Source organism: Barbus barbus (assembly GCF_936440315.1).
Source record: "Barbus barbus genome assembly, chromosome: 13".
Lineage (NCBI taxonomy): Eukaryota > Metazoa > Chordata > Actinopteri > Cypriniformes > Cyprinidae > Barbus > Barbus barbus.
The window spans coordinates 7253336-7274405 of record NC_136741.1 but is presented as its reverse complement, the minus strand read 5'-3'; the positions used below and the strand labels follow the sequence as shown (position 1 = coordinate 7274405).

The 21070-nt window shown below is 37.9% G+C and overlaps 1 protein-coding gene across 1 annotated transcript; it reads right to left on the bottom strand.

Moving 5' to 3' along the window:
* Positions 1–5085: 5085 nt before the first annotated feature.
* Positions 5086–17955, bottom strand: LOC306879033 (WD repeat, SAM and U-box domain-containing protein 1). Its single transcript, XM_079431711.1, has 13 exons — positions 17925–17955; positions 17186–17616; positions 15332–15519; positions 14320–14409; positions 14141–14234; positions 13640–13673; positions 13479–13519; positions 13287–13393; positions 12272–12286; positions 11912–11941; positions 9931–10110; positions 6133–6267; positions 5086–6048 (listed from the first exon to the last, which is right to left on the bottom strand). The coding sequence occupies exons 2-13, from the start codon at positions 17581–17583 to the stop codon at positions 5897–5899; spliced, it is 1464 nt and encodes a 487-aa protein (XP_079287837.1). The 5' UTR covers positions 17584–17616; positions 17925–17955; the 3' UTR covers positions 5086–5896.
* Positions 17956–21070: the final 3115 nt, after the last annotated feature.

Genomic DNA, 21070 nt, shown 5'->3' with positions numbered 1-21070 from the left:
CTGTTTAGTTATTAGTTTATTACATTTCTCTTATTTTTATAAAGTCATAAAGTGACTGTTACTGCACAACTATAGAAAAAATACTATGAGAGCCAGTTAACGTTTAATGGTAGCATTAATCATAAAGAGTTAAAGGGATAGTAAATTAAAGGTTTAAAGATTTGCTCACCCTCAAGCCACCCTAAGTTGACTTTCTTCTTTCAGACGAATAAAATTGGAGTTATATTATAAATACTGTTCGGAGTTATAAATACATATATGCGCTTTCCGGTTCCTGTCTGCTGTGCTGCTGAGTGGTTTACGATTGTAGCTTTGTGTAGATTTGTTTTTCTGTTGGAATCTTTATCTTATCACACTCTGATGTTTAAAGTGATAAAATAAATTAATTACCACAATATTTCTGATATTAAGCTCCAGTGAAAAGTGACGAACATGGAAGCACAGAGGACAGAGCAAAACAAAACCTTGTCAACCCCTATTACTTCCTCTATAAAACTTGGAGGAACCTGGACATTTTTTGATAAATCTCTGATTGTATTCTGAAAGAAGAAAGTCATACACCAAGGATGGCTTGAGGGTGAGCAAATCATGGGGTAATTTTCATTATTGGGTGAATTATCCCTTTAAGTAAACGTCACAGAGAAGCCTCACTCTCATTGGTTGCCACCTCTGTAAGCTAGATAAGAGCGAAAATTGGACACTGGAACAGTCCTATTATCGTTATTAGGCAAGTACTGCTCACTGCAGAGCCAAATGACCTCCAGCTCCCCCTCTCTGGAGGTCCAGCTCCACCTCTGTTTGAAGTAATGGGTGGAGTTATGTTTAGCGATAGGGTAAGGGGTAGGGTTAGGGTGTGGTTAGGTGTCTATCTCCACCCATTACTTCCAGTGAGGGGGAGATAGAGCTCCAGCTCCTCCCATTTGGCTCTGCAGCGAGCACCCTCCCTAATTAGGTTTTTCAGAATGTACAGCCAAAGAAGCAGAAGAGGACGGAAGACGGAAAAACCAACAAAGACAAATAGACCCCAGCAAAAACAGCCATACACAAGGTGGAAAGATTTGATGATGGAGAAAATTGAGTAGTGATGCCCAAGTTGTTTCTGCTTCTTGGACAGGTAAGGGAAATAATAGTGTAGCAATCTCTAAAACTCTGAATCAGAATGAGCTTTATTGGCCAGGTAAGTTATGTTTACACATACAAGGAATTTGTTTTAGTGACAGAAGCTTCACAGTGCAACAGAAAGACAGCAACAGGACAGGACACAGATAATAAAAGAATAATATACAAATAGGCAATGTACAAAATAGCAAAAACACAATATATAATATAGACAATTGTGTGTACAGGTCTGATATGTGCAAATTTGAAATGAAAAAATAACTATGTGTGGTAAATAATGTATAATAGAGTTGTGTGTTCCACGTTTAGTGTCAAGTGTTCGTGAGATGGATTGCCTGAGGGAAGAAACTGTTCCTGTGTCTGGTCGTTCTGGTGCTCAGAGCTCTGTAGCGTCGACCAGACGGTAACAGTTCAAAGAGGGAGTGTGCTGGATGTGAGGGGTCTAGAGTGATTTTACCAGCCCTTTTGCTCACTCTGGATAAGTACAGTTCTTGGAGAGTGGGGAGGGTTGTACCAATGATTCGCTCAGCAGTCCGCACTACGCTCCGTAGTGTTCTGAGGTCAGATTTGGTAACTGAGCTGAACCAGACAGTTATTGAAGTGCAGAGGACAGATTCAATGATGGCGGATTAGAACCGTTTCAGCAGCTCCTGTGGCAGGTTGAACTTCCTCAGCTGGCGAAGGAAGTACAACCTCTGCTGGGCCTTTTTCACAATGGACTCGATGTGATTGTCCCACTTCAGGTCCTGAGAAATTGTGGTGCCCAGGAATCTGAATGACTCCACTGCAGTCACAGTGCTGTTCATGATGGTGATTGGGGGGAGAGCAGGAGGGTTTCTCCTGAAGTCCACGATCAACTCCACAGTTTTGAGCGTGTTAAGCTTCAGGTTGTTAAGACTGCACCAGACAGCCAGCTCCTTATCTTCCTATCTGTAAGCAGACTCGTCACCGTCCTGGATGAGGCCGATCAGTGTAGTGTCGTCTGTAAACTTAAGGAGCTTGACAGAGGGGTCTTTTAGATGTGCAGTCATTGGTGAAGAGGGAGAAGAGCAGTGGGGAGAGAACGCAGCCCTGAGGAGCTCCAGTGCTGATGGTGCGGGTGCTGGATGAGAATTTTCCCAGCCTCACTAGCTGCTGCCTGTCTGTCAGGAAGCTGGTGATCCACTGACAGACAGAGGTGGGGACGGAGAGCTGTGTCAGTTTATTCTGAAGGGTGTCAGGGATGATGGTGTTAAAAGTGGAGCTGAAGTCTACGAACAGGTTCCTCGCATAAGTCCCTGGTCTGTCCAGATGCTGCAGGATGAAGTGTAGTCCCATGTTGACTGCATCATCCACAGACCTGCTTGCTCTGTAGGCAAACTGTAGGGGGTCCAGTGGAGGCCTTCAGATAAGCCAAAACTGTTCAATGTCGTTCAAATGATTTTATGGCCACAGACGTTAGAGCCACAGGTCTGTAGTTAAGTCCAGTAATTTTGGGTTTCTTTCGGACGGGGATGATGGTGGAGTGTTTGAAGCATGAGGGGACTTTGCACAGCTCCAGTGATCTGTTGAAGATCTGTGTGAAGATGGGGGGCCAGCTGGTCAGCACAGGATTTTAGACAGGCTGGTGACACACCGTCTGGGCCTGGTTATTATTGATGGAAAAAAGTTTAAAACATTGTTTGGTTTATTTTTTTTTCCTTCCGTCGACCCACTCACTGAAAGAACCATAGGCTATGGCTTGAGAGCCTATAGATTTCAAACAGACTGGGATATCAGTCAGTCAAGCAAAGCGCACGCAACCCATAGCAATGCCTCAGATTGACAGATATGTAAAAATAAACAGGAATTTTGACTTTTGAGCGATTAGTTGCCGTTTGATTGACAGCTGGGGGCGTGCTCAGCTCGGAATACATTTTCTAATCCACAATGACTTAAACTGTATTCATCGTGGGGAATTTAATGAAAATGCGACTGAAACGTCATATACAGTATTTCACAGAAGTGAGTACACCCCTCACATTTTTGTAAATATTTGATTTTATCTTTTCATGTGACAACACTGAAGAAATGACACTTTGCTACAATGTAAAGTAGTGCGTGTATAACTGCTTGTATAACAGTGTAAATTTGCTGTCCCCTCAAAATAACTCAACACACAGCCATTAATGTCTAAACAGCTGGCCACAAAAGTGAGTACACCCCTAAGTGAAAATGTCCAAATTAGGCCCAAAGTGTCAATATTTTGTGTGGCCACCATTATTTTCCAGCACTGCCTTAACCCTCTTGGGCATGGAGTTCACCAGAGCTTCACAGGTTGCCACTGGAGTCCTCTTCCACTACTCCATGACGACATCACAGAGCTGGTGGGTGTTAGAGACCTTGCGATCCTCCACCTTCCATTTGAGGATGCCCCACAGATGCTCAATAGGGTTTAGGTCTGGAGACATGCTTGGCCAGTCCATCATCTTTACCCTCAGCTTCTTTAGCAAAGCAGTGGTCGTCTTGGAGGTGTGTTTGGGGTCGTTATCATGTTGGAATACTGCCCTGCGGCCCAGTCTCTGCTTCAGTATGTCACAGTACATGTTGGCATTCATGGTTCCCTCAATGAACTGTAGCTCCCCAGTGCCAGCAGCACTCATGCAGCCCCAGACCATGACACTCCCACCACCATGCTTAACTGTAGGCAAGACACACTTGTCTTTGTACTCCTCGCCTGGTTGCCGCCACACACATTTGACACCATCTGAACCAAATAAATTAATCTTGATCTCATCAGACCACAGGACACGATTCCAGTAATCCATGTCCTTAGTCTGCTTGTCTTCAGCAAACTGTTTGTGGGCTTTCTTGTGCATCATCTTTAGAAGAGGCTTCCTTCTGGGACAACAGCCATGCAGACCAATTTGATGCAGTGTGCGGCTTATGGTCTGAGCACTGACAGGCTGACCCCCCCCCCCCCCCCCCCCCCCCCCCCCCCCAACCTCTGCAGCAATGCTGGCAGCACTCATATACGTCTATTTCCCAAACACAACCTCTGGATATGACGCTGAGCATGTACACTCAACTTCTTCGGTCGACCATCGCGAGACCTGTTCGGAGCGGTACCTGTCCTGTTAAACCGCTGTATGGTCTTGGCCACCATGCTGCAGTATCACGATGAAAATGCAATCCCAAGTGTCCTACCCCTAAGTCTAAATGCATTTAGTGAAAACAGCATTTAAATGATAATTTTGCTACAGTTTTTGCTTGGATATGGTAAACATCTAATCCAGGGCTGTCCAAACTCAGTCCTGGAGGGCCGGTGTCCTGCAGAGTTTAGCTCCAACTTGCCTCAACACACCTGGATGGAAGTTTCTAGTATGCCAAGTAAGAGCTTGATTAGCTGCTTCAGGTGTGTTTAATTAGGGTTGGAGCTAAACTCTGCAGGACACCGGCCCTCCAGTTTGCACAGCCCTCATCTAATCAATTTGGGTAATACATTTTCATTTTGCAACTTATAAAGCTTTAAAATATGTTTTTAATATGCATATTAAAACTAGTGTAGAAAATGACAAATTAATATTATATAATTGAATTTTTCATTTTGCACTAAATGTTGCACATATGATGGGAAAATGTCAGTTTAAATACAGAAATAAATAGCCATTTTACATATTGCATTGCCATTTTGCATATTACATTGCAAATTTTATTTTGCTGCACATATGCTTCCATAGGATATTGTGTGTACTTGTTACAACTGATGGCTGCTTTGAGACTTTAGGACAGGCATTTGGCAAACCACTGAGATTTTTTTGTTTGTTTGTTTGTTTGTTCTCATTCATTTTTAAATCTGATTACTTAAAATAACACTCTTCTTCAATAAAATGCATGATTTATCATACAGTTGCACAATCGTGTGGGACAAGTTACGTGTCATACAACTTCTGAACAACAATGTATCACCAGCAGTTAATATTAAAATGAATCACACAAGCCAAAAGTCAGCTGTACAAACAGGTTAATTTTATTTCTGCATGGCTTTCAGTCTCACAGCAGGTTTATCCGAGCATGAACCACCCACCAGCTCATGTAGGTAAAGGTCCAGACTGTCATCAGTGCAGTCATATACATGCGCTACACAGGGAAGCTTTAAATTCAGTCACTGAACTGGCTACAATGATCATCCATTAATAAACATATACCTGATTTTAAGCATGTAAACTACTTCATATGAGCAACATCATATGACACGCATAACCCCTTTAAATGATTAATAGCTCATCCCAAAAATCATTGAATAAGACTAAATCACTTGAGGAATTTCACCTATATTCAGACCTGTGAGTCACAATGAGAGATAGAGAACAGCTGCAGGAAGAATAATAATTATGTTCTAGAAACAGTATAATTATGCCAGCAAACTCTCTGCTATAGAGAAGAAAGGGGATGATAAACATTTATTATGATGTTTAAGGCCACTCAACACTCTGCTGTGTTATGCTGGAGAAGCATTTAGTAGTTTTAGCCTGATTATGGACCACTTGCTCTTGAAGGCTTCCTGTGACATAACTACTGTTACTTTTCAGATGGAGGATCGCATGAAGCTCCCATCACATCTAATGGAACACCTCTCTCGTTCTCAGGATTAAGGCTGAACTTGAGCTCAAGTCAAGAGCTGAGACATCACTTTGTTAAAAGCGAAAGCGCTAAAATGTACAGCGTGCTAATGTCTAAAGCCAGTCTGAACTCAAATCAGTGCCATGGTGATCCAGTTGTAGAGAGACCTCTGTTCTGGGCTCATTATTATCTGAAATTACTGACAAGTGGTCCATCGTAAAATGGCCATTTTGAGCGTACGGTTGGGTGTCAGAAGAGTGGTCTGCAGGGGCAGGTTGGTCATAGGACTGGTGCGGCTCTTTGTGTTGATCCAGCTCTCAATGGCCTCCCGTTCATACGAGTAGCCATCTGCAGGCGGAAAACGAGAAGAAAATGTTTCAACTCAAAACAAAATCCCCAGTCAAGCAGGTAAACAGACTTTCAGACACTCACCGGCAGCGATCACTGGGTCCTTCATGATCTCGCGCGTGATTGGACAGAGGTACTCATCGGGAGTGCCGTTACAGACAGGTGCCATTTTTAACTCCTCAATCTTCTTCATGACTTTACTCCGCAGGCCCAGAGACTCTGAGAGAGCACAAGAACACTTCAGCACCACCCAATCACAGAAAAGTGGGACCCTCAAGTACAGGTATCAATACATCTGTGCTAACAGAAGAGCGGTGGTTTGGCCTCCAATTTCAGGAGTGTCCCACTCTTTCTGTAAATGCTGGGCAGAAACTGGAACTAATGTAGACATAATGTGCAGCACAAACAGCAATTCACTATAATATTATTGTAAGAATTGCACAAATAAATCAATAAATAAATGATCATGAGTTTAAAACAAAATAAGCAATTTTGCTGAATTCTGAGTATACATCTTGTAAGTTTGACCTTTGTTCTCAGAAATTGAATATTTACATTTTGCAGTTATGTTCTTTTGCAGTTCTAAGTTGGTTTTTTTTTTTTTTTTTTAAAAGTCAGAATTGTGACAGATACAATGACCTTTTTTTTTAAATCCTGTGCCAGAAACAAGCTTGCTTGGTGTTGAGCACCTAAAGTGTAGCATGAATCTGATGGGTAACAGTAAAATAAAGGCCAAGAGCAAGGTAACAGCCAAGAACCCAGCAAATCAACTTGAACCGACTTAACTGGTGAAAATAGACTTATTAAAAGTGAACAACTACTGTATACCATTACAAAATTCTGTCACATATGAATCAAATTTAACATCAAAATGATGTATAATTTTAGATGCTGATCTGTGTTCAAGAAAGACTTAAATTTAACAGCTCAGTTAAATTAAACATGCACCTTTTTGTCTGCGACAAGACAGTTATTACATTGTTGATGTTTACTGTAGATTTGTTAAATAAGACCCAAAGTGGGACATTGAAAATATTGGTACAAAATGCATATGGAATTTTAATAGTAAATGTAACAATTATAACTCAAAGCTACATGAAATATGCATTTTACACTGAGTTCAATAAAAATAACAAATAACAGGAATTATTAGGTTTAGCAAATAGTCAGGCTGAAATTGATTCAGTATTTCTGTAGCAAACCGTATCAAATTGCACAGAAAATGAAACATTTCTAATATAAAAATTTTTTAATATAATAATTAAATGTAAAGATTCATAAGTCCCTGTTACTATTTGTGTGAACTATTTACTTGACAGAGCTTCACTTGCTGGTGATAGTTCAAATCCACCATGCAGAGACTCAGAATGACTTTACTTCTGTCAAACATATAAGTACTTATAAATTACTGATTTACTATGTGCTCAGCTACAGTTACTTTTGTGTGCATACACAAGACCTTCCATAGGACTAAATTACAAACTCAAACTCAGAGAGTGGACTTTGCCTTCTCATTATTGCAGCCCACCACAAAAGCAGACACAATGGCCTGATGTCACAGTGGGCAGCAGAGAAATCAAATGAAGTAAAGTCTGTTCAAATGTCATGCTAAATTAAATGTGGTGATTTTACTGTCATAGTGAATTGGACAGGGATTTTGTTTTCAGAAGTGCACATTTAGGACTGGATTTTTTTATGTAAATAGCTGCTGGTTTTAGGACTAAAGCAGAAATAATCAGCTTTAATGCACACAAACTCTTCTCTGGATGCCACACACGCAATGCTTTACATAACTCAACAAATCCCATGTTTACATTCCCTACAATCTCTAGGATTACACATTATGTTGGCCACTTTTTCTAACTCAATCAAGACTTCCTGTTAGGTAATGTATAAAAGACATGGGAAATTCCTTGTTACTTTTATATAACTCCTCATGACATAACATTTAGAGGTTAAGGTAATTCCTACACTATGATGTGATTTCTACCAAGTCCAGCACTATATTTTATGTGTGTGTATATATACATATATATCTTTTTTTTTTTTGTAAGATTTCCAAAAGTGAAACTTTCATATATTCTAGATTCATTACATGTAAAGTAAAATATTTCACAAGTTTTTGTTTTAATTTTGAGCTTACAGCTCATGAGTCAAAAAGCCAGTATCTCAAAATATTAGAATATTTACATTTGAGATTCATTAAATGACCATCCCTACAGTACAAATTCCGGGTATCTCTGGTAACACTTTAGAATAGGGAACGCTTATTCACTATTAACTACGACTTTTCCCTCAATAAATTCCTAATTTGCTGCTTATTAAGAGTTAGTAAGGGAGGTGTTAAGTTTAGGTATTGGGTAGGATTAAGGATGTAGAATAAGATCATGTAGAATAAGGCATTAATATGTGCTTAATTAGTAGTAATAAATGGCTAATATTCTAGTAATATGCATGCTAATAAGCAACTAGTTAAGACACCCTAAAATAAAGTGTTACCATCTCTTTTTCTTTGAAACCACAATAATGGGGAAGACTGCTGACTTGGCAATGGTCCAGAAGACAAATCACTGACACCCTCCACAAAGAGGGTAAGTCACAGAGGGTCATTACTGAAAGGGGTGGCTGTTTACAGAGTGCTGTATCAAAGCATATTACATGCAAAGTTGACTGGAAGGAAGAAATTGGGTAGAAAAAGGTGCACACGCAACAGGGATTGAGAATACTGTCAAGCAAAGCCGATTCAAACACTTGGGAGAGCTTCACAAGGAGTGGACTGAAGATGGAGTCAGTGCATCAAGAGTCACCACGCTCAGACGTCTTCAGGAAAAGGGCTACCAAGCCACTTCTGAAACAGAAACATCATCAGAAGTATCTTACCTGGGCTAAGGAGAAAAAGAACTGGACTGTTGCTAAGTGACCCAAAGTCCTCTTTTCAGATAAGTCAATTTTGCATTTCATTTGGAAATCAAGGTCTGGAGTCTGGAGGAAGACTGGAGAGACACAGAACCCAAGCTGCTTGAAGTCCAGTGTGAAGTTTCCGAAGTCAGAGATGATTTGGGACGCTGTGACATCTGCTTGTGTTGGTCCATTGTGTTTTATCAAGTCCAAAGTCAATGCAGTCATCTACCAGGAGATTTTGGAGCACTTTATGCTTCTATCTGCTGACAAGCTTTATGGAGATGCTGATTTCCTTTTCCAGCAGGACTTTAGCACCTGCCCACAGTGCTAAAACCACTTCCAAGTGCTTTGCTGACCATGATATTACTGTGCTTGATTGGCCAGCCAACATGCCTGACCTGAACCCCATATAGAGTCTATGGGATATTTTCAAGAGAAAGATGAGAAACAGTCAATCTAACAATACAGATGAGCTGAAGGCTCAATAGTGCCTCAGCAGAGCCACAGACTGACTGCTTCCATGCCATTCCTCACTGATGCTGGAATATGTGCTACAGGAGCCACGACCAAGTATTGAGTGCAGAAATTAACATACTTTAAAGAACTTGAACGTATCTGTTTTGCAGATCCTTTTTTTGATTGATCTTAGGAAATATTCTAATATTTTGAGATACTGGATTTTTGATTTTCATGAGCTGTAATCATCAAAATTAAAACAAAAAATATTTGAAATGTTTTACTTTTATATGTAATGAATCTAGAATATATGAAAGTTTAACTTTTTGAAATGTTACCAAAAAAAAAGAACTTTTTTTTTTTAGATGCACCTGTATATATAGATATAGATATATACATTCATATACACACTCCTTTGTAATATATACATAGAGAGATACATAATTTATATGTAGAGTACATCCAGAGTCTACAGCATGTTATGAGAGATGAATACAGATCTGGAATGTGTGCTGGTAATTTTACCAATGTGCAGCTCAGAGCTGAGGGTTTCCTTGGTGAGAGAGAGCAGCTCCTCTCCATCGATGTTATTGGATTTAAACACGTCAATCACAGCCTCTAGCCCCTCCTCACGTAACCATGCCAACACATCCTCCTCAGACCACTCGCTCACCATCAGTCTGGAGTGTCCACTCGACTTCCTGCCTGACAGACAGCAACAGGACATATGTTACCTGGATATGGTCAATGACATGCACTTTTTTTGTCCCATCTATTAATTTAGTCAAAAATACATGAATAAAATGTAATTTGAGTTGAAGCAATAGCCTTTGACAAATAATGCAGCTGCGCCTCAGGCAAGCAGAGTCTCTCTCTCTCTCTCTCTCTCTCTCCGTTGTTTCCGGTCTCATCTAGACTGTCCACTCTAACAAAGGCATAAAAGGCCAAAAAAATTCAACTTTAAAAATGCAATTCATACATATAATGATGGGAATACACCTATTCTGTGATGAATATGTTCTTAATTTCTGAACTAAAATTTTTGGGATGTTTGGAAGATAACTGTCCTGACGATAAAATGAGAAAAAAATTTGTATCTTAAAAGGAAAATTGTATTAAATAAGCATAAGTTTTAAAAAATTTTCCCCCACCAAATCAAAAACATGCGATAGCAAATGACATAGAGAGGACCCCTCGTGATTGCATGCAAATATCTTAAAATATCAGATAATGCTACCTTTTCATTTACCTTTTTTTTGACACTCCCGATAAATCTTTGAATTATATGAATAATAATTCATGACATTTGCAATAAAAAAACTGAAAAAAATAAATACTGATTACTGAAAAATTGCTGTATGAAACTTTTATCACATTTTACTTATTTGACATTTTTAGTAATATAAAAAAATATTGGAAATTGTACTAAATAGTGCTGGGCAATGATTAATTGTGATTAAATAAAATAAAAGATTTTGTGTACATAATAAATATACACAGTACACACACATATATTATGTATATATAAATACACACACATGCATGTATATTTAAGAACATTTTTATGTTTATAGATTAAATATTCATATATAAAATAAATTGACTATAAATATATACATGTAAATATTTTCTAAACATATGCTGTATGTGTGTGTCTTTATATATACATAAATAAACACAGTACACACACACATATTATGTTCACAAAAACCTTTATTTTGGATGCGATTAATCGCGATTAATCATTGCCCAGCACTAGTACTAAAGCTTTTCCGCTTGAAAAACAAAAAGACCAATTTGAAGAAAGAAAAAAAAATCCTTTTTTATCATGAACAATCTAACATCTCATGTGAAATGTATCAGCAAAACTAATATGAATTAATCCAAAGACGAAGAGTGAATCCTTAATGAGACTGCAGGTCAACACTTCTCACACTGCATCTAATGCATAAATCATGAGGTGGAATGTTCTACAGCATGTTTCCGCTCAGGATGCAGTCAGATCATTTGCAGTACTTTGACTTCCTCGTGTGTGAAAGCTGTTATTTTGCTATTCATAATGCAGATCTCATCAGCTTTCCTCCACACACACATGCAGATAAACCAGTCAGAGTATATAAAGCCCACTAGAGCTCACAGACTGCACTGTGTTTGGACTGAAGGCTGCAGCTGTGATCCATCACCCCAGAGAAACTTCTGAAGGCCGTGAGAAGAATACATCTCATTCTTCTTCTTTGTGCATTCGGTTGGATACTACACCTCTCCTGTGTCTTTTGTGTCTTTGAGTAACGGTGAGTAATTACTGAACATGGTCAGCAGTATTACAAGCAGATACCAAACATAACAAAACGGTCCCCAGAGGTTTCATTTATTCATTTTGCTACTAGTCAAGGTATGTATTTTTTATCAGTACATATGTTCCCTGCAGATCAAATCCATGACCTTGGTGGTGTTGTGTAATGCTTTACCCACTACCAATGTACTGCATGGTCTGGATTTTTCTTACCTCCACTGCTTGAAACTGAAGCAGCTTCATCTGAAAAGAGGAAGACAGGAACAAGCATAACTGAACATGAAGTCTGGGACAGTTTTCAGGTTAGAAGCAGACGTCATAGTTAGGTTATGGTTTGTTTGTAACATATTATACTATTTGTATCTCTTGAGCTCCGTAACAGCAGTAAACACAAGCTTTAGCAGTGTAACAGAACAATGCAAACACTGCTCAGTTTGTATTTTTGTTGTCAAGTGTTTGTTTGTTGAGTGTTTTTGTGTGTGTGTGTGTGTGTGTGTGCCCTGAGCCAGTTTGTGCATACTGTTTGTTAGTTACAGCCAAAACAAACGATAAAAACTTGTAATATACACTCACCAGGAAGAGATTTGCCTTCAGTTTCAGGAATCAAACAGGAGAAAATGACAAATGAAGAAAAACAAACAATCATTTTGTTGAACAAACAAACAATCATTATCATTCTTAGAACAAATAAAACAGAAAAGGAATTTTCCAAAGCAAATAGGAATTTGTACTTCCTGTGTGTGAGTCATTCCTTCTCTGCAGTAGTTTTTTTTTACCCCCATCATATATGATTTAATATACTATATAAAATATTAAACTCAGTTTTTTTTCCCATTAAAGGGACAGTCCACCCCAAAATGAAGATTCTCATAATTTACTAATGAGAACATAAATTATGTGGCACATAAAAGAAGATATTTAGAAGAATGTAGATGTCTAAATAGCTTCAGTTCCCATTGATTTTTTTTGTTTTAGAAGAAGAAAGAAATACAAACAGGTTTGGAACAACGTGAAGGTGCGCATATGATGACAGAATTTAGATTTTAGGGTAAACTATCCCTTTACATAGTGAATCATTAATTAGTTTTTATTAAAAACATTAAATGCAATTAATTTAGCATGGAATTAATTTGAAAGTATTTTACTATTTTGTTTTGAGTAGATGTTTCTGTTTTTGCCATGTCCCTTTTAACATAATACACTGGCAATTTATTATTTTAATAGCACAAAAAAACATTTTAATAGGTAATGATTTTATAAGTTTCCTCTTTGTCCTCAATTTTATTTAGCACCCTGTTAGTCTTCTGACAATGTCCCTTTAACAAAAGATATTTTGAAGAAAGAATGAGCAACATTCCATTCGGTTTCATATAATTATATAAATCTAGACAATTTTGTAAACTACGAAAATTAAGTTGACACCCTTATGTGCCTGAGCTTGACCAGAGCATATTAAAAAAACAAACGAGTTGCCCTTTTATAGAAACATTTTAAAGGAGGTTACAGATTTGAAAAGGTATTGTATAGCAGGAATGACCCATATTCATTATAAATGTTACTTTGTAATGCAGTTTGAATAGGAACCCACCCTGAGCACCGCTGCCGTCCTCTACTCTCCAGATATTGACAGTTTTGTCCATGGAGCCGGTGGCGATGAGAGGGGCCGTGGGGGAAAAGGCACAGGCCGTCACATACCTGCCCAACAGGAAGAGACCGATCGACAGTGTTCAACGACTTCCACTGAGAGTTCAGACTTCAGAAATCATAACTCACAACTCACCTGTCATGTTGATTAAGTGTGTAGAGTAAGACACCTTCGTTCTGCAAAGAACGACTAGTTTTTATAAATGCAACCGTTATGCTAATGACATCCCAGCTGTCAATCATATATGATTTTTATTGGTTAGACAGAAATATATGATGAATATGAATGAGACTCACAGCTTGATACACAGTCACGGTCTTATCCACCGATCTGTGGGAAAAAGAGAGAGTGACATTTAAAAGGCATGAGTCAGACGAGCCTCTATGGCCTTTATGTGCAGTAAAACTGAGCCTCTCTGTCTGCTGACACACTGTGGATGAAGAATCAGTTTCAGCAGAGATTATTAGCAAACCAGCTCTCATCGATCATGACCACACTGCTGCTGTCTGTGATTACACAGCACAACCCAGTGGATAATAGTGGAACTGCCAGGAATGGATCAACGTTCATGAACATTTATGCATTTGGCAGACGCTTTTATTCAAAGCAGCTTGTACATTTTGTTTCAGTTTATGCATTCCCTGGGAATCAAACCCATGATCTTTGTTTTTTTGAGTGGCATGCTGAGCAAAGTAAGGTCAGATCATTTTAACTTAAAGTTTGTCATTTTCGGTGTTGCTAAAATACTTTTTGAATTAAAGTAAATAATTATGCAGGTATGTGTGTGCATTACTGACCCTGACACCAACATCTGTCCATCAGCAGAGTAAGCACAGGACAGAACGGGAGCAGACTGACCCGTTAGAGTGTGAGCGAGCTGCATCTTAATGCCTGTGGATCAACAAACATCATTAATCACAAACACACTCGCTAAACACACAGAAGACACAGGTGGACAGGTATCAGATGGAGCTACCTGCAGCAGACAAAAGAGAAACAATCCATATCTTCACCAGACTGTCCTGTCCACATGAGGCCAGCCGAAACTGAACACAGCCATCTGTGCCTGTGAAAGAGAAACAGAGAGAGTTAATAGTTTACTTTTGTTCATTTAACAAGCGATTCATCCTAAGAAGAAATGTTACAAAATCTATTTGGAAACTATTTTGCATAATTCGAAGCGGTGAAGCTACACTTTTGAGGTAGCTACTACTAGCTACTAATCTTAGTAAGATTTGATTGATTGATTGATGTTTCTAAAATAAGTTTCTTATGTTCAGCAAGGCTTTATTTATTAGATAAAAAATACAATAAAAACTGTAATATTGTGAAATTATTACAATTTTAAATAACTGTTATTTTAAAATGTCCTTATGTGATTGCAAAATGGAATTTTCAGCAGTTGGCTGCTTACTATTTTTGTGGAAAACGGTGATTTTTCAGGATTATTTCATTCAAAAGAAAAATATTTATTTGAAATAGTAATCTTTGTAACATTATAAATGTCTTCACTGTCACTTTTGGTCAATTTAATGTGCCCTTGTTAATTAAAATTATTCATTAAAAAAACTCTGATGCCAAACATTTGATATTTAAACATTTGTGACTATATCCTGTAGCTCAAATAGTAGAGCATGGCGCTAGCAACACCAAGGTCATGGGTTCGATTCCCAGGGAAAGCAAGTGCTGATAAAAATGTAAAAACTGTAACTTGAATGCAATGTAAGTCAGTTGGAAAAAAGTGTCTGCTAAATGCAAAAATGTAAATGTATATCTTGTATATAATGATGAATATATAAAATGATGAACAGCAACAACTAAATATTTTGCTAAAATAAAGACATTTTTGATCAGTGAATCTAAAATGCATCTGACTTTACATGAATTTACATTTAGGAGAGTGTGTCTAAATATTACTTCATTTTAATCAGATACAACAAGGTAGTGTTTTGTAACTTGTCTGAATAATTGAAATCCAGGAATCGTACCCTTCATTATCTTGGGAGCAAACTGACAGCAGTAGACCCCGAGGTCATGGGCGTTCTTCTCCGCATGGAGATGGTTCATATTCAGGTCCCACAGCCGCAGGTCACCATATGTGGAGCCGGTGATGAACAGCTGACCGCAGGGAGTGAAAGAGCAGGCCACTATACTGGTGTCCGTCACTGCACCCGTCCTAAACATCAACATACACAAGTGTCAATCAAACAGTTTGATCTGGTGCAGTGCAAAATAAATCTGACTTAAATCTAACACTATCATACAAAAGGAATGGCTTGATTCTCTATTTAACATCATTTTCAACAACATATAATGGTCCAAACCTGAACCAGAAATTAGAAAAAGAAAAGAAAGAAAGAAAGGAATATATTAGTTGATGAAACACAATAATTATTAACATGGTAATTAACAAATCATTTTTAATTAAATTCCTCTCTTTAGATTCTTTTCCCCTTCATTTATTTATTTTCTGTATTTAATCTTTTCTGTATTTATTTATTTAGATTTATTAAAGTTTTGACTTATTTTACTTTATTTATTCCCACAAATATTTCCATATTTAAATACTGCCACATTTATAAATATTACTGAACTGACAAATATTCATTGACTAGACTGACATTACTGGAAAACAAAACTTGAACTGAATTGAGCTGGATGATGACACTGATCAGTGTTGGGCAAGTTGCATTATGTATATGTAATACATTATATATTATTAGTTACTGTAATTGAAAGTAATTATTTATATTTACAATATTACTGTCTCTGAAATGTAAGTTACACTACTTTTACGTTACTTTCACCAAAATAACCACAGAAGTACTTTTGCAATGCGTTCCTCCCAACACTGCTGATGATGTTGCCTTCTGTAGAATTGCTTGAAAACTTAATCAAATTGATTTAATAATTGACGAATTTTGCAACATTAACACTGTTACTGAACTGAACTAAATCAACACTGAACTGACTTGAGCTGAATGAAATGGTCTTATTTTAAAGAGCTGCTTTAGAGCAGAACTTGAATTTGAGTTTGCATTGATTTTCATGTCTAATTACATATATGTAATAATAGGGTCGTTGGTCAGTCGTGGCCTAATGGATAGGGAGTCGGACTTGTAACCTGAAGATCGTGGGTTCAAGTTTCAGGTCCGGCAGGGATTGTAGGTGGGGGAGTGAATAACCAACACTTCTCAATACCACGACTGAGGTGAGACCCTTGAGCAAGCCACCGAACCCCCAACTGCTCCCCGGGCGCTGCAACATTGGCTGCCCACTGCTCCGGGTGCATGTTCACTACTGTGTGAACACTTGGATGGGTTAAATGCAGAGCACAAATTCCGAGTATGGGTCCCCATACTTGGCCACACACCACTTCCCTTTCCTTTATTATGAAGCTGTTTTGAAACATATATTATAGCACTTCAAATGTTGACCTGACTTGCCATTTATTTATTGCAACATTTTTATTTATTCATCTATAAACAAATCGTGGGGAAGTCGTGGCCAAATGGTTAGAGAGTCGGACTCGTAATCCAAAGGTTGCGGGTTCGAGTCTCGGGCCTGCAGGGAGTGGGGGAGTGAATGTCCAGCGCTCTCTCCACCCTCAATACCACGACTGAGGTGCCCTTGAGCAAGGCAGCTGCAGCATAAATGGCTGCCCACTGCAACGGGTGTGTGTTCACTGCTGTGTGTGTGTGCACGTTGGATGGATTAAATGCAGAGCAGGAATTCCGAGTATGGGTCACCATACTTGGCAGTATGTCACTTCACTTCACTTCACAAATCGAGTCGTGCACTGCTCATTGAATGTCTAGATCAGTAATGGGAAGCTGATGTACCTCCGCAGGGTCCTGGAGGTAAAGTCCCACAGTGCGATAGTCCCATCGGAGCCTCCAGACACCAGAAAAGATGAGTCTGGAGAGAAGGCGCACACCCTCACCGGACTCCGGCCCGGATGCTCCAGGACGGCCTCGATCTCTCCGGTGTCCATCGACCACACCACGGTGGTGGCATCGGTGGAGCAGGAGGCCAGGTACTGACCGCAGGCGCTGAAGCAGCAACAGTGCACCCCGTAGCCGTGTCCGGACAGCGGGGAGAAGGGCAGCTCGCTGAAGTCTCGTGCGGAGTAAACACAGACGGTCTTATCTGCGGAGCAGGTGGCCAGCAGAGCGCCGGAGAACGCGCAGCAGTTCACATCGTCCCGATGACTTTGTAAGGTGCAGATCAGAGACACCATGTTTGTGTTTATGTCTTCTTGTCTGACTGGTCCCTTTAAATACACAGCAAGCGGAAGTGTCTTACATAACGGACAAAACAATAGAATTCACGTTTAGTTTGTCTGGCGCTAAAAGCTGGAGTTTTGACACATTGTTCAAAACAAACCATTTGATATTACAAACGTGCTTCGCAAGTTGTTTAAACTGACGAAAAACGTGTTGCAATACCTTTGGTCACTCTTAGACAGCATTATGAAATTATACAGTACCATGTTTAATAATCTAGTATTACATTTCAATATATTTTACGTATTTTTATTGTTTATGTCAAATGTAAGCGGTGTTAGAAGACGTGACGTACCTTTCGCGAACACTTCCTGATTCAGTCACGTGACTTCCAAATTGTCCACGTGTTTTTTGTTTAGTGTGCTGTATTTGTTGTCACTTTATATATATATGTATATATATGTATATATGTGTATGTGTGTGTATGTATGTATATATGTGTGTGTATGTATGTATATATATATATATATATATATATATATATATATATATGGGTCATTCTAGAATTGCGGGTACATTTCAAATAGAAAAAGAAGACAAAAAATAGGATTTTCTTTTTATGTTAAACTTTTTTATTTTCATAGAACACACTTCAAATTTAATATTTTCAATATTTGCTGATCTTAAACTTGTAAGATTTTTAAAATTTATTCTGAAAATCTAAGTACGAACAGAAAAATCTGTCAACTCTGTTATAGACAAACTGGGTCAAATATATACAGTTAACAAATGTGAAAAAATTTAAAACACTCTCTACACTAAGAGAACTTCTGTCTTTTCATCAATTAATTCAACTTTAAGCCTGATAAATGTTTGACTTTTTATTTTAGAGTAAAAAATATCAACACCTTTAACTGAAACGTTGCCAAGATATTGTGCATTTTCTCTAAAAATAGCTTTAAAAATGACTGAAATTCTACAACATTTCATGTAGTAAGAACACTATTTAGGCTAATCAGCTTCTAATAATTTTTTTTAACAATAAAACACATATAATGATATTTTTAAAGCAAAATCTTAAACAAACAGAGCTGACACTGATGGTAACAGAGTTGATATCAATAACAGAGTTGACCACCCATAGTTATAAGTCCAAAAACAACAACGTTTTCTGTCACACTCTGAAACTTTTGAAACCATTTTAAATGTAAAAACAACTATTTAATCTTAACAAATACAAATTACAGATCTTTCATGAACTTGAAAATTAACTGCATGTGTCTGGAAAATAAAATTCAACAGCTGCTCTCAATCTGGGCATGCACATCAATTATTGGCAATTTCTGCCCATATGTCTTTGTTTATTTCTGCATTATGAAACAAGAGGGATTTTTGAATCTCTGCAGGGACTTTGTCTTCCTAACTGCTTCTGTGTTTTTGATCGAGGGGATTCAGACACACACGTCAGTCTCTGGAGGCGTTTCTGGTATTTGCGGACAGTAGTTTTCTTTTTCAGCAAAATCTTCAATTTTTCAATTTCTCTGTATAATTTGGAGTTTTCCCGTTTTATTTTTCTTCGTCCTGACTGCCTTTGTCTGCAAATTTTTTCATTCATTAATTTAAATTCATATTTTGGTATTTAGTATTTAAATCTGCACTGTTGAACCTAAGAAATAGCAGTTTGCTAGAATTTTAGATTTACTTGTAAGCCATATGTTTACATTTGTATTTATAAACATTAGAACAAAACAGGCTTGTCTTTAAAATGGATACCCCACCCCAAAATGCAAATTTTGGCATTAATCACTTACCCCCATGTAGTTCCAAACCCGTAAAAGCTTTGTTTGTCTTCTGAACACAATTTAAGATATTTTAGATGAAATCCAGCATAGAGTATTCTGACGATGTCTTTACTACTTTTCTGGACCTTGACAGTGTTATTTAACAATGATTTCATCTAAAATATCTTAAATTGTTTTCCGAGAACGAACGAAGCTCCAGCGGGTCTGGAACGACATAGGGGTAAGTGAATAATGACAACATTTTCATTTTGGGGTGGAGTAACCCTTTAAGTAATGGTGGGGTGAGAATTCCTATGCAGTTCCAAAGTTGCACAGTGCACTATTAATTAAAATGTGTAAACAGACCATGCGAAATTATGGAGTATACCTTTAAGACACAACATCTTGGAGGAAACAGTTCAGTTATTATGTTGACAGTCCTATCACAGAACTTAACTTTCCTCAATCTGCATGTGTCTACATAACCTAAATAAAATTCTACTCTTGGACCTAATGTTATCTGGATATCTGTGGTTCAGGGTCTGGTTCAGGACTTTGTGGTGGTGTCATCTTTACAAGTCTCTGCCTTTTTGCTCTGCACCTCTGCTGTGCCTCTCTCCAATACCTGCGCTTGTACCTTTTCTCCCTTTCACACAGATCAGACACTTCATTTGTCTGCCCTGCATTTTCCCTTTTGTGCCATCTTTTTCTGTCCTTTCTCAAATTTTCTGCCTGCCTTACAGGGTTGGCATCTCGCCGTGCCCTGTATTGCCGCTGCCTTTCTGCTGCTGACAGCTTCATTTACCTATCTTTTTTTTTCCTTAACCTGGAATGATATACAACAACAAATGTATAATTTACAGTAAAATGAATCCATATTTGTAAAATAATATAAAACGCTTAAATGTGATAGGGAACATTTGACTCTGTTAATCATTGTCAACTCTGTTAGTGGTCTAAAAAGTTTAATGATAACAGAGTTGACAATAACAGAGTTGACATTTTCCTCCATTTTGTGCTTTAGCTCAAGATGCTAACCTCAAACCAGATACCACATGGCATGTCTAAAACAGAAATTTATGCATTTTCATCATATTATTGTTTTTAAAAAAGTGAATGAGAGATTCACTGAAATATCACAATAACAGATTTGACAAATATTTAATCTACTATTGGTGTATCCTAAACATTTTGTACAAATTAATGAGAGAGGAATAATGACATACCTCAGTGCCTTTCAGATTTTCCCACCAGAGGTAGTGACATCACTTGGAGCAAGTCACATGCTTTTTCTATCAGTGCTTTAAAGATTGTTATGCCTTTTTATAACAGAGTTAACAGAGTTGACCAGAACGTAGGGACAGACACAAAATGTATTTTTTAATTACTAAAATTACAAATAATACAGAAAATAGATGTATTATGCAACTGTTTACATAAATTAGTAGAGTAATCACACAAAAAAGATAAAAATTAGACGTAATTATTTCATGATAATTGAAGCTGAATGTATGATTCAGGCGGCATAGACAGTCAAAAATAGGTATAGAGGGAATCTTTAATTTAATATTTTCAAGACAAAAATGTTCCTAAATACACATAAATATTATTTTTAGTGATAGCTTGATATAATTTGTGTAATTATTCAAAACTGTTTCAATAAATTTTTTGTTTTTGAAAAATAATAAAAGGTTTATCTAGGAGACGCAAAATGTACCCC

What these genes read in the sequence shown, in the direction of transcription:
- LOC306879033 (XM_079431711.1), bottom strand. Translation starts at nt 17,583, where the DNA reads ATGGTGTCTCTGATCTGCACCTTACAAAGTCATCGGGACGATGTGAAC. An exon ending in ACCTCCAGGACCCTGCGGAG is followed by an intron (nt 15,520 to 17,185) that starts GTACATCAGCTT and finishes GTTGATGTTTAG; the next exon opens with GACGGGTGCAGTGACGGACA. An exon ending in TTCTCTTTTGTCTGCTGCAG is followed by an intron (nt 14,235 to 14,319) that starts GTAGCTCCATCT and finishes GTTGATCCACAG; the next exon opens with GCATTAAGATGCAGCTCGCT.